At 39.9% G+C, this 14,699-nt stretch overlaps 1 protein-coding gene across 2 annotated transcripts in view; it reads left to right on the top strand.

Moving 5' to 3' along the window:
• Positions 1 to 14,699, top strand: part of ggnbp2 (gametogenetin binding protein 2) — a 53,612-nt gene extending 38,913 nt beyond the window's left edge. The window contains exons 5-9 of one of the 2 annotated variants that reach the window (XM_072469481.1): positions 9,576 to 9,689; positions 9,868 to 10,071; positions 11,247 to 11,421; positions 13,167 to 13,361; positions 14,481 to 14,699. In XM_072469481.1, coding sequence (XP_072325582.1) covers positions 9,576 to 9,689; positions 9,868 to 10,071; positions 11,247 to 11,421; positions 13,167 to 13,361; positions 14,481 to 14,684 — 892 coding nt within the window. In that variant the 3' untranslated portion in view covers positions 14,685 to 14,699. Of the gene's footprint in view, positions 1 to 9,575; positions 9,690 to 9,867; positions 10,078 to 11,246; positions 11,422 to 13,166; positions 13,362 to 14,480 lie in introns of both variants that reach the window. The other variant, XM_072469480.1, reaches the window with a different exon arrangement.

Raw genomic sequence — 14,699 nt, forward strand, 5'->3', positions numbered from 1 at the left:
AGTGTATGTACATTAACCCTTTGTGTACTTAGTGATGTATATCGCCACAGAGACGGAGGGGCAATCTCGCCTCAAGGCTGAATTAGCTCTTTGATCTGCTTGCTGATAGAAGTTTGAAGAGTGACAGACTTGGTTATCTAATACCTGAGGCAAATGACTTGACATTACTTGGGAGGAGCACTGTTAATTGGCTCATGAATGAGACTTGGACCATAAGACAGAGGAGCAGAATTGGGCCACTCGGCCCATCAAGTCTGCTCTGCCATTCAATCATCACTGATATTTTTCTCATCCCCATAACCCCTGATCCTCTTATTAGTCAAGAACCTATCTATCTCTGTCTTAAAGACAGTGATTTGGCCTCCACAGCCATCTGCGGAGAGTTCCACAGATTCATTACCCTCTGGCTGAAGAAATTCCTCCTCATCTCTGTTTTAAAGGATCGCCCCTTCAATCTGAAATTTGTGTCCTATGCTTCTAGTTTTTCCTACAAGTGGAAACCTCCTCTCCACGTCCACTCTATCCAGGCCTGGAATGCTAATACTGCAACTGTTTCCACTTCGTTCCAAATAAATATTCAGGTCACTTAACCTGTTGCACTAGTTTTCAAACTCTGCAAAGAAATCTCTGCCGATAGTTGAGAGTTCCATAAGTTCCTCATATTTTCCCCAATGTTAAAGCAGCTAATTAAAGGAAAATAATGGTAAAAAATAGCTTTCATATCCAGCCTAATTGACATAGATGGGTTTCGAAATTTGTGATGAACAGAAGCCTGGCCTTTGGGATCCCAGTTTGAAAGCTTGTGTCCTGACAGCGCTGTCCTGACTGGACAAGTAGTGTTGTTTTTTGTTGAATTTTTTTATCTCTGGTTTTGAACATTTTATAAAAAGAATAACCGAAGAACCCCCTCCTTCCTGCACTACCACTCAATACACCTGATTTGAAGAATAATGCGTCCCTCCCCTCAGCAACTGACTGTGACCAACTCTTTAAAGTGAAGAATAAACCAACCCCATCTCTTATGGAACCCCTCAATCGCCCCTCTCCAGGAACCTTCTCAAGATACAAACTCCCATCAGGTCCCCCAGCCACACTGAGGCACAGGGTGGAGAAGCTGACCTCCACCCCAACAGGACCTGCCTGCGAGCAATCAGCCAGGCGAAGGCTAAAACATCCACCCCTTCCCTGTCTGCTGTTCCGACACCCAAAATATGGCCCCCAGGGGACATGGTGCTGAAGAATGAACCCCAAAATGTCTCCCAACTTCAGACCGGACCAGAACCTGTACATGGTTAGCCAGTCCTCTCCCACACCCCTCGCAAGTGTCCTCCACCCTCTAAAACAGCCGTCTCATCCTTGACCTTGCCAGATGTGTCCTGTGGATCACCTTTAATTGTATTATCCCCAATCTCGCGCACAAGTTGTGGCATTCTCCCTCCGCATCACCTCACCACAACCCCCATCCTCCAGTGCCACCCCAGCTCCTCCCACTTGGCTTCCTTCAACAATGCCATATCCTTCTCGAATTCTCCCATAAATCACTGAGAAGTAGTGTGATGTTTAATGGTACTCTTGAGCTTGGAAGGTCTCAGCTGGTATTGTCAGTACATACTGGAGGTTGTCTAAGGAGCTCGTTAGATTTGTGCTTGGGAGAGAAGCAAGCATGTGAAGGTCAGTCAGTCTATTGGGTCTCTGTGCTCGTTTGGAGATTTGTAGTTGTTTCCATTCAATTGGCCGTTATTTTTCAAAAATTCAATTTTTAAAAGTTTATGGATTTTGCTCTCGCTGTGCCCCTTTTTGATAAGGCACGCCAAGTCCTAACCAGCCCTTGCGTTATATGTTTATGTTTTAAAGTTCTCCTTTCCCTGATCTCTTCCTTTTGCCCCTTTCGTAATCTTGCATTTATATTTCTTTTTCCAATTTACCATATTGAAGAAATTTGAACCAGTGAGATTTCTTAACTTCTGGCAATGAATGGAGCCCCAGTCTGTTGCACCTCAAATGAAAACCTCATCCATTCTATCAATTTAAGTCCATTCTGCACCTTCTCAATAGATGTTACTTCTGTTTAGATTTGTATATCTGAACCCTGAAGTTTGTCTGCACCTCTCCTTCAGTGCATATCCTTTTTTATTCTTCCAAGGTGAATCATGTTACGTGGGATAAAACTGCATTTTCCTGCTTGTGTTCCATAGCAGACCATTGTAGTGATATAATAATCTTGTGTACGAATTAGTGTTAGTAACAGCACCATCAAGTGGTAAAGTTTGATCATTGAGCTAATGTACTTCATTGTGCTGAGTGGATTGACCTGCTCATTCCAGAAAATTAGATTTTATGCACTTCATAGCTTCTCTAATCTGTTATGGAACCACCTAATTGTTGAGTAGCATAAATTGGCATTTGAATGCTTTTGACTGTTTATTAAGGACATTATCAAGCCTCTACTATTCTGTGCATGCATCATTTAAAAAAAAAAAACCCAAGTTGGCTTTTAACAAATCCACTTGTACTTTAAGCCCTGCACTGCTTGCAGTGAGCAGGTGCCTGCCTTCAGGTCATGTGGTGATGCAGCTTCAGCTGGTTATATGTGCCCAATGATTCAGTTGGCCTCCTTCCTTGATATGCCTCTTAGAAATGCATGCTCAAGATTGGCAACTTAAGAGCAGGGAAATGAAGCTGCATTTCAACATCTGTCATGGCTTTATGGTAGGCCAGTTTTCCGAAGCAAAATCTCACTTTAACTTGTGTTAAATTATTTGAAGTCTGGAATTTGTTTCAGAATGCAGTAAAAGTTGTAGGATTTTTGTATCTTGCTTTAATACACTTGATGTACATCTTTATAGGTGAAGGGTAGAAGGATGTATGCATAAATGATCCTGAGCTTGTTAACTCTTCTGCAAATTACAGTGAAGGGAACAGTGGCAGTGGAAACGCAGAGAGAGCACTAGGGTCAGATAAGAAAAGTAATGGAGACAGCAAGAAGGAAGTCAGATGTAGCATCCTTTTTCACTTTGGACCTTTTCAGCCACCACACAGGTAACAGGGAGATAAATGTAGAGGTAGTGTATTTGAGGTACATAGTACTCTTTAAACATGTCATGTTCATACTTGGCTTTTAACCAGATTTATCCTTGCCATCAGCACAATTCCTTTTACAAAGTGTTGATAACTACTGTTGCTGAATGTTGTTTTGCTATCTTGGTGGCATGATGCTTATTAAATTAACTGAAAAATTACTTTCAAAATAAACATGCAAAGGCTAGCTTTTAGAAATTGACCAGTAGCAAATATTAAATTATTGGTTTGAGATAGTTGGTGGATGTAGTAGTTTGACAACTCTGCCTACTAGCATAGGTTAAAGAGAGCCAGAATTGATAATCATCCGTCTAGTAAAATAGTTTGTATATTTTTTTTAAATAACTAAAGCTTCCTTGGCTCATTTCATTCAGAATAGCTTAAAATATTGTATTTGAAAGTGTGCTTTACACACATCTGAGACCCGAAGACCCAAAAAATGTATCAATTTTGGGGGGGCTGCAGTTGCTCAATTAATTCTTTGTTTTCATGGAACAAATTTACATCCCAGTCGTATGTTTTTTCCATTTTTTAACTCTTTTGCCCCCCTCCCAAATAAAGGTACACTGTTTATTTTTACTTTTTTAGTTAATAGTTCAATGTATGCTGGTGGCTCTCTGGTCCCTTGTATAAGTGATTCATCTTAATGATGAATGTTGACAGGCTAATGAAGCAAGGGATGCATCGAATTAAGTTGATATTTTGTCTATACTAGATGGCGGGGTTCCCGAAACAGCAGTCCAGTGGAAATCTTGGCTGACTTTATTTCCCCTACCTCCCCCTTTAAAAGACTACTTTAAAAAAAAAAACACAAAGATGAGGTATTAAAGCTGTAGTTCAGCAAATAGTACATTTAAATAACACTATTCATGACCTCGGTATCACATCTTTAGATCAAATTAAATGCCTTTTAATTTGTCATCACTAATTTAGGAAACTTTATTTTTGTAGTTTACTTGCGGTTCAATTCGGACTGCTTCTGGAAACTCTAGATGACTGGTCAGCCGAAGGTTGATGCGCTATTGCTAATTCAAACAATAACTTTTGTGTTGCTGACTTAATACACTAGAATTACATGTTGAGTTATTGTTTTCCAGAACTTGACTACAATGTATTTGTCATTCCTACTAAAACACATGACTGGCTTTGGGGTGGATGGCACCTGTACCAGCCGGACAGTTTATGCCTGAACAGAGCTGGGACTGAATACCATGTGGGGAATTTTGCTAGTGTTGGTTGCTGTGAGGGCTTCAGACTAACTCTGCAGGGGTGTGGGAACCAGAAGAGAATATTGGAGGAATACAAGTATTCACAAAATGGTAGGAGAGACAGCTAGCCCTCTTATAGAGAGTTGGTTGATGGGTAGTGTCGCATCGAGGGGAAAGTAACATAGTCTAAATCAGGGTTACTATGCATCTCTGTGAATGCACAGAGTATAATATTTAAGATTAAGGAAGGGGCTAAGGTGCAGATGGCCATGTGGAAATATGAAGTTGCGGCGATAGGAGACCTGGGCACCCGGTGGTCAGAAAAGATTGGGAAGGGGAAAAAAGGTGGTGGTTTTGAGTATTGCAGTGCTGGCCTAGAGTGTTCAAAAGAATTTGTCCCAGTGTGTTCAAGGACAGAATCAATATGGCTCGAGCTAAGGAACAAAACTGGTGAAATTCCATAGCTCGGTGTAGTCTATAGACCACCATTTAGTGGGATGTAGAGGAACAATCCTGCAGGAAAATTACAGTTGGATGCAAATATTATGGAGTAGTTATAATGGGTTACCTTCAAAAAAAAAAAAAGATTGTTCGGGTACAGTCAAGGTATATTCCCTTAAAAGGGAAAGGTAGGGCAAACCAATCCAGAGCTCCCTGAATGAAAAAGGAGATTAAAATTATGAGGAAGAAAACCGGTGTCTGGTATAAAATACAGTTGAGAACCGAGAGGAAGATAAACAAAGAGGGATTATGAGAAAAGACTAGCAGACAATATGAAGGGGAATCCCAAAGTCTTCTATAGATTTATAAATGAGAACAGGAGGAGAAAAGCCAATTTTTAGGGACATAAAAGGGAATTTACACATGGACGCATGGTCATAACTTGAGGTATTCAATGAATAATCTGTCTTTACCAAGGAAGTAGATGCTACCCAGGCCATGGTGACAGAACAGGAAACTCTCACTAGAAGATGTCAAAATTGGCAAGGAGAAAATATTTGGTGAACTGTTGGTACTTAAAGATAGACAAGACACCGGGACTAGATGAGATACATCTAAGGATATTGAAAGAATTGAGAATGCGGGGGCGCTGGCCATAATCTTTCAGTTTTTTTCATTGACGCGTGTAGGTGCTAGAATTGCAAACTTTATGCCCTTGTTCAAAAAAGGTTGCAAGGTTAAGTCCAGCAATTATGGACTTGGTCCCTTTAACTTCAGTGGCGTGGAAGCTTCTAGAAACAATTATTCAGGCTTGTTTTTCACTGTCTGTGATGAGTTTGCACATTTTCCCGTGTCGTGGGCCTCATCCCCGCAACCCAACCATGTGCAAGGTAGGCTAAATTGCCCCTTAATTGGTATGCGGGGGGAACCAGAAAACCAGGGTAGAATTAGAAGTTATATGGAAAAATTTGGGTTGATTAGTAAGAGTCAGGCATGGATTTCTAAAGGAAAAACTGCGTGGCTAATTTGCTAGAGTTCTTTTTGAAGAGGCAAGAGTGTTGATGAACATAATGCTATTCATGTGGTGTACATGGACTTTCAAAAGGCATGAGATTGTGCAACACAGACTTGACAAGTTATAGCTCATGGAATAAAAGCGACATGAATACAAAATTGGTTGTCTGAGTATTGGGATCAGAGTTGATAATTTTCAGGCTGGTGGAAGGTTTGTAGTGAAGTTCCCCTGTGGTCAGTATCCTGTTATATATTAATGATTTAGATATCTTGCGTGCAGTGGACAATTTGAAAGCTTGCGGATGACACAACTTGAAAGAGTTGAAAACTGAATTTCAAAAGGGCATAGACCAGTTGTTGGAATGGGTAGATATTTGGGAGATGAGGTGATTTATTTTGGTAGGAAGAGGCGTTGCAATATAAAATAAAAGCGTGCAGGAGCAGAGGGACCTGATGTATATGTGCATAGATCATTGAAGGTGACAGGACGGGTGGAGAGAGTAGTTAATAAAGCAAATGGTATTCTGGGCTTTATTAATAGGGGCAAAGAGTACAAAAGCAAAGAGATCATGCCGAACTTATAAAATACACTAGTCTGACCTCTGCTGTGTGCAGTTCTGGGTGCCACACTACAGGAAGGTTGTGAATGCATTGGAGAGAATGCAGAAGATGTTTTCAATAATGGTTCCCCGGATGAGAAACTTGATGTTGTGAAGTTTCCTTGTCGAGAAGAAGAGATTTATAAGAGATGCTCAAAGTCATGAGGGAGCTGGATAGAGTAGTTGGGGAGAAACCTTTCTGCTCTTAAAAAGGATCTCGAGCGAGATAAGTGATTTGCAAAAGCAGCAAATGTAATGAGGGAAAAAATTGTTTTCACAGAAGTGGTTTGGGCCTAGAATGCACTGCCTAGAAATGTCATGGTGGCAGGCTGAGGCATTTAAGAGGGCATTAGATGACTCGTATAGGGGTACAGGGGAAAGGAGGGAGAATAGCACTGCATGCTCATTGGGGGGGCTGGTGCAGACACAAAGGGTCGAATGGCAGCCTCCTGTGCTACAACAATTCTTTGGAATGGTTGTCTATTTAGGTTGCAAACGCTGCCAGTGGTTTACAAACCAACAGATGAAACTAACACCTGGATTTCCTTTTTATTGGTGCTGATATTAGAAATTATCTGAATTCATCGAACCGTGGCAGCAAATAGAAATTTTCTGACAAATATTTTGAACTCTTTATCTAGCTATACTCGTCTGTAACCTGTTGATTACTCATTTGCAGTATTGAATTTTTAAATTTAATCTCTACAGAAACCAGTTTCAACATTGGCCTTCCTACTGCGGTTCTATGGAAATAATATTAGTGGCAAATAGCTAGGTTTAAAGCAAAAACAGAAAATACTGGACAATCTCAGCAGGTCTAACAGCATCGGTGGAGAGAGAAGGGACTTGCAATGTTGGCTCCCTTCTCTCTCCACAAACAGTCAGATCTGCATTGTTCAGCATTTTCTGTTTCCATTTCCAGCATCTGCAGTAATTTGCTTTGGTCTTAGCTTTAAAACCATACTGGGGTAAATGTCTGCAATTTGTTAGCTTTTTAAAGTAATTTGACTATTTTACATTTGGAGTTGGGAATTGGATAAAATGACCTGTGCTGGCAGCACCATATGAGCAATTGAGGCTGGGTGTTTCTCCGAGAATTGAGAAGTATATGACTGGTCAAAAAAATGATTGATATTAGTAATTGGGATTAATTTTGTTGTAGGAAATTGTTAGGTTGCAAATTTGAGGTTGTGCTGACTTACAATGAGGCAATTAACAGATTTTTCTCTTGCCAAGGCACCGAAATACACTTGCTATTACAATATATTGCAGCTGTGACTTGAGCAAACTGTTACGATGCATTGTCCAAAGGTGGTCTCAGCCACATTTTGGTCACTTCTTGTACTTGGATGTTTTATTTTGTACACAATGGTGGGGAAATAGAGCTAGATTATGTATGCAGTTGGTCCCTGACCTCTGATTTTATTTAGAAATGCTAAATTGTGGTTTGGTTAAAGGAATGGCATTTTATAATTTTTAATTTAACTCTGGTTTCACAACTGTCTACATCCTTTATTTGGACTTGGTCATCCTTTTAAAATGCTGAGGAAAAATATTAATTAAATTTTATTTGGAACAGTAATCCACCATTCTATGATATATCTAGGTGTATATTGAAACTAACCGTGGCTATGCAGAAGCCTTGGTATAATTTTAGTTAGTCTCCAGTTAAAGGAAATAATTTGGGTAAAGACTATTCATTCACTGAAGCTCATTTCTTTAGTGCATTGGCATACCTTTGAATAGTCTGTTTTTGTAGATTTATTGTTCAAAAAGGTTTATTTGCTCTGAACTTTGTTCTTTTTTTCTACTTAATTTTGAGCTGTGGATCATTTCAGAAGGTTGTGGATTCAAGTCCCACTCAGTTGGAGCATGTAATCATAGAATTTACAGTGCAGAAGGAGGCCATTGAGCCCATCGAGTCTGCACCGGCACCCAGTAACCCCACCCAACATTAAGGGCAATTTTGGACACTATGGGCAATTTAGCATGGCCAACCCACCTAACCCGCACATCTTTGGACTGTGGGAGGAAACCGGAGCACCCAGAGGAAACCCACGCAGACACGGGGAGAACGTGCAGACTCCGCACAGTGACCCAAGCCGGGAATCGAACCTGGGACCCTGGAGTTGTGAAGCAATTGTGCTATCCACAATGCTACCGTGCTACCCAGGATCAATCAAAGCCACGAAGACAAATTAAACTAAATGTTGGAGATTCTGAAAATCTGAAACTGATTTTCAGGAACATTCTCAGTAAGGAGAAGTTAATATTTCAAACCAGGTTGTCCATAGATACTATACCTGACATGCTGAGTGTTTTGTTTTTGCGCAGAAGCAGATCTGGTCATTTACCATCTGTGGGTTGTTGCTGTGTTTGCCTCCATGGCACATAATTACCCCAGATTAATTGATACTGAAGTGCTTTGAGATGTCCTGAAAATGTGAAAGACGCTATATAAATAAAACGTTTTGGGTTTTTTTTGTGCTTTTTTTTTTTCCCTTCTCTTTCCACTTCCCCATCTTTCTGGTCTTTAATCCTTCTTGGTGCTCACCCTATGTACGGTTTTGTTTTTACACCCCCCCCCCCCCCCCCCCCCCCCCCCCCCCCCCCCCCAATATAAAGGAAATGTAGCATGGCCAATCCACTTACCCTGCGCATCTTTGGATTGTGGAGGTGAGACCCACATGGGGAGAATGTGCAAACTCCAGACGGACAGTGACCCAGGTCCTTGGTGTCGTGAGGTAGCAGGGCTAACCACTGCACCACAGTGCTGCCCAAAACGTAACAGTTTCTGCGATTTCATATTCTAGTTTTGGACAACTTTTATTGCTTCACAGTAGGTATTGGGCGATGCTCACCATGGCTACCCAAGACCTTAAACCTTCCTCTGGATTGGAAAACTTGTATTACCAAATCATTTGATTTTAAATTTGATTGTTCTTGCATTACAACAAACCAGAAATATTTGTGTGATTTTGAGCATTTCCCCCTTTTTTATGACTAATCAGTATTGGATGAGTGCCTAATAAAAAAAAATAAAAAAAAGTGGCACCATTGCAAAACAACAAATTATTTTGTTCCGAGATCATAAATGAACTGATTCTGGAAAACATCAATCCAGAATGGTAGCATGTTTGAACAAGTATCTAGTATTAATAGTGATGTGTATTCTAATTGGACCAAATGCTTTTTGTAAATTATGAAGAAAATGACACTCTGTTTCTGTTAACAGGGGTTGCTGGATGGATGTGTGGGAGCTGATGTCCCAAGAATGTAGGGATGAAGTAGTATTAATTGACTCCAGTTGTCTTTTGGAAACACTAGAGACTTATCTACGGAAACACAGGTTTGTAATAGAGCAAAGGGATGCTGTTATGTTCAGAATTTGCTGTTATGTTCAGAATTTGCAGTTGAAATTAATTACATAAATTAGTCAAACGTTATTGAGTAAAAATCACTGCATTTATCTTTGCAACTGTAATGTTCTTAAATTTATGGTTCACATCAGTTTCTTTTTATTGCAGGTTTTGCACAGACTGTAAAAATAAAGTACTACGAGCATACAACATTCTCATCGGGGAATTGGATTGCAGCAAAGAAAAGGGCTACTGTGCAGCTCTCTATGAGGGACTGCGTTGCTGTCCCCATGAACGACATATTCACGTCTGCTGTGAGACTGACTTCATTGCGCATCTTTTGGGCCGTGCTGAGCCAGAGTTCGCAGGAGGGTATGAGTATGTAATTTGCTAGAGTGGGCTATCTAGCGCTTTTGGTTGCTTTCTTTTAAATGTACTTTTCTGTAGACACAATGTCAGTGTAAAATAACTGCCAAATTCAGTTGCTTTTATTTTAAGGCTATAGCAGTAATTGACTTCGTAACTTGCCAAGAGATTTAGATCTGAACCAAGGCGCTTGGGGAGACTGCTCTCTTGTGGGAGGAAATGAATGTGTGTGTGTCAGTAACACTCCATGATCAAAGGGAAAGTTGTGGATGGCATTTGGAGGGTTGCTTTAAGGCTAGTTTGGAAAGGATTCCGTCTCGATCATGGGTATTGCCCAGAACGTTTCGCAAATTGGTAATATGGCCTGGATTGTGAAAGTGAAGAAACGCAAGTGTTATTTCCTGTTGGGGTAGAATAAACTTGGCTATTTTTCATGTAGGATATAAGGCTCAGTAGTTAAAAGGAAAAGATCCCAATTTGAAGAAAAATCCATGCTGCCACCCTGACTTTTTGCAATACTTTCTGGATCTTCTGTGACCTTGGGAACAGTTCACTTGAATGGTGTTAAGAAAATCTTCATAGCACTTGCTGTGTAGCATGGCAACATGTTGTTTAGACAATTTGTTTTTTAGTTTCCTGATTTCAGGTATACTTCATGGTAGGTTCTAAGGTTGTCTTAAATCCCTCTTTGCTTCACTAGCAACTTTAGATGCCAGTAATTGCAACAGTATTATTGATATTTAGTGTTGCCGAAGTGCTAACAATCAACTACATTTGGCCCAAATGAGTGGGCATATTGAGCATCCGTCATTCATGCTGGAGATGTCTGGTAAGAAGAATGAGCAAGTTTCCAGCAGTAATGGAGGAAAAAATGCATCTGATTCTGTGTACACAGTCGTGTCAACTGAATGCTTAAATTGAATGTAATCAGTTCTTCACTCTTGGTGCAATATAACGTATGGTCCAATAGTGAGGGTCTTGTAAGTGAGCATTTTGATTTTTTTTCTGGAGCAAGCTATATAGGAGTTGTGACATTTGAATCTTGTATAAATCAAATGTGTACTTGCCGTTTCTAAGTGCAGTATAACTCCATGGTGAACGTATGTTGAATCTGTGATCCGTGTAGGGTGGAACAGAACATGTACTTTAAATAGTAACCTAACCAGTCGTATTGCTTTTAGGCGGAGGGAGCGACATGCAAAAACTATAGACATTGCACAAGAAGAAGTCCTTACATGTCTCGGTATTCATCTGTATGAACGCTTGCACAGAATTTGGCAGAAGCTGCGCGCTGAAGAACAGACATGGCAGATGCTCTTCTACCTTGGTATTGATGCATTGCGCAAAAGCTTTGAGGTATGGCTTTAAATTGCTAATGTAAAATGTTGTTGGTGAGCAGCTTTAAATGCTTTTGGTGTAGCATAACGTATAGTCCCGTGTCCACATTGATCGTGTTGAATGTTCAAAAATTAGAAGTAGTGCTTTCTTTGGCATAAGCTAGTTTTGTATTCCCTGCATTTAATCTTAACGAAACATATGAAAATGGTGGTATACCGGAATACCATCACAATGAGCTGGCAGTGTCAGCAGTATCACAATGAAGAAAGAAAACCAATGCCAGGTACCATCTTGGGAGAGCAGATTTAGAGAATATGTACCCCAGGTTAACCATGTAACTGTGTCAAGTCGGATTAAAACATCAGATATTAGGTCCTTCTCTTGTCCATGCTGTTTCCCAATCCTCCTTCCCATTTGCATCTAATTCATTACTTGTGGAAAAGAAAGCATAGAAAAATTGTAAAAATATCCATGCATTGATTTTGTTTACAAACGTACAAATTAGGAGCAGGGGTAGCCCACTTGGCCTGCTCTGCCATTCAATAAGATCATGGCTAATGTGATTTGCAATCTCCAACTCCACATTCACACTTGCCTACCCCGAAGACATTTTACCCCTTGTTAATCAAGAACATATTTAAGTTCCAAAGACTCGACCGCATCCAACCCTGCTGAGGCCCCCTTAGCATCTGGATTTGGATCGCCTTTTGAGCCCCAAAATTATTTGGTTGGCACTTCAAAGATTTTGTTTATCCAAATATATCATCAGTTCCTACACTTTTAATACATTCCATTTTATATTGTTTTTATACACTATTGCTCATTACTTCTGATTCACTTTTAAAATCAATTAATAAGTTTATTTTGCAATTTCAGTTGGGGTTTTTTTCTTTCCCATCCCCTCTCCTGCAACCAATGGCTGCTTGGAAATGGTTCCATGAACCCTGATCATTCTTGGCCACTTTGTCTGAGTTATCATTATTCATGTGCGATGGGCATTGCAGCTAACCTTGATTCATCTTCACTTGAGATCCACATGTGCACTTGAAATGGGTGGCTGGATTGTAATCAAATGACTTGAGATTGTTCTGTGGATCGGCCATTTAGTTAAAGTGCAGAGCTAAGGTATGAAGTGGTGGAAAGTGTTCTTGTTTGTTGATCTCTGCATGTTAAAATGGCAGCAACAGTGCAGCTGCTTTTGAGAAATTGTAGTTGCAAATTTCACAGACTGGACACATGGTAGTACTTCAATTATATTTTTGGGGACCAACTACACTTTTTCCTCTGACTAGAAGATTCCTCCAACTTTTGTCAAGTGCTACCTAAAACTTCATGGCTTGGGCATATCAACAGATTGTTTCCAATTTAAATTGACTGCAACACCATCCTGCAGATGGTGAGGAAAAATAAAAGTTTTTTGCAGAAAAATATTAAGTATACAGTCATTGTAGGATTCTCCTAAAATACAGAACTTTCATTGAATATTTGACCCATAGCAACTTGATAATGAAGGCCTTCCATTTCTGCAAGAATAAGGAGGATACATCTCTGAAATGACTTTAAGCAAAAGATTGGTTGGAGATTTTATTGGGGTAGTAACTGAATGAGTATATGGAGACTAAATGGTGTATATCTGGTCTCTTGCCCTTTTTTTCCAAACCAGTGAAACAGATATATAAATCTTAACTTGAAATTTTGCTCTTGTACAGTAATGGCCTTTTTAGTAATTTTTATAAAAGAAAAACTGGAACTCTATCCTGCAGATGGCAATTGAAAAAGTGCAAGGTATTAGTCGATTGGAGCAGCTTTGTGAGGAATTGTCTGAAGAGGAGAGAGTTCGAGAGCTCAAGCAGGAAAAGAAGCGTCAAAAACGGAAGAACAGGCGTAAAAATAAATGTGCCTGTGAAATATCTACCCCACTTCAAACACCAGGCGAAACTACTAAAGTCCAAGAAGAGGTGGGTAAATTGCTGTTCCTTCAGTTGTATTGATCCAACAGTCCTTGTGAACAAATTTGGATTCCTCCTCCTTGCCTTTGTTAGTGATAATACATAATTACTGAAAAATAATTTTGCAAAGTAAAATTTAACCAGTCCATTGGCAGAAGCCTGTAGTTTCAATGCCTACTTGAATTTATTAATTTCTGTTTTTAAGTATTTATTTGCTGCAATTATACAATTTTATTGGCAAGTAATAAGCAAACTTGTCTGCTATTAGATCTCTTCCACATCTTCATGATGAGAGGTGTTTCCTGTTTTCTTACCCCATTATCTCCTCCAATCTAATTAAAATGGCACCAATGTTTCTTCTTGCCTTCTCTATTTGTTATCGCATACTCAGCAGTGTTTGTTTAATTTGTACCCTCTATAGCCTCCATACCCCTCATTGGAGCCCAAAACTGTGTGCATTACTTCAATTGTGATCTTGCTATGGTTTTCCATAATTGGTTTTTGTAGCTTGTCCTGGTCATTAAACCTAGAATTCTATTGGCTTTTATATTGCAATATCCATTTGAGGCGGAGCTATCTAAAGATATTGTGAACTTGAATCCACCTTTCCAAATCCCTCTTCTCCTCTCTCTTCTCTTTCTCTCCCCCCCCCCCCCCCCCCCCCCCCCCCCCCCGGCCCCGGCCACATCACCCAGCTTTTCTTTTTCAAGTATAATTTTATTTCCATACCAAAATGTATGACCTCACTTTTTGACACAATGCTGCTGAGAAAGCTCCCTTTAATTCTTCCCTCTTTTTTCTAAATTGTTTGCTGCCCCCACCTTAATTCTGTGTCATCTGCTATCTTGTCAAAGGCTTTTGAAAGTACCACATCCCATTCATTCATGATATCTGTTACAACTCAAAACTCTTAGGTTTCCGATTTGTTTCTTCTAGATATTTAGTAATCTTTAAATACTCAATGCACACTACCAATAGATTTTAAACGCAGACCCAATGCTTACCTGAATCCGGTGTCTCCTTTATAATCACTTTCTATTGGAGATATCGGCTTTCAGTAGAATCATGGTGTGTTTTCTAGGGCAACCATTTTTTAAAATTGTTTGCTGTATTTAAATGTCATTCCAGGAAACATCTGAGCCAGTAGAGAACAGCTGTAAAGACTGTGGCACCATGGAAGATGCAAATGGTAGAGTTGAAGTAATTGTTACAAATGAAAGTACCTCATGCACATGCCCTGGCAGTGAAAATCTACTTGGATCACCCAAAACAAAGAAAGGTATGTACACTGTTGCAGAAAAATATCTTGCTAATTCAGAAATAAAGCTTTAATTGTGTAAAATCTTC

Source organism: Scyliorhinus torazame, chromosome 12 (genome assembly GCF_047496885.1).
Source record: "Scyliorhinus torazame isolate Kashiwa2021f chromosome 12, sScyTor2.1, whole genome shotgun sequence".
Classification (NCBI taxonomy): Eukaryota; Metazoa; Chordata; class Chondrichthyes; order Carcharhiniformes; family Scyliorhinidae; genus Scyliorhinus; species Scyliorhinus torazame.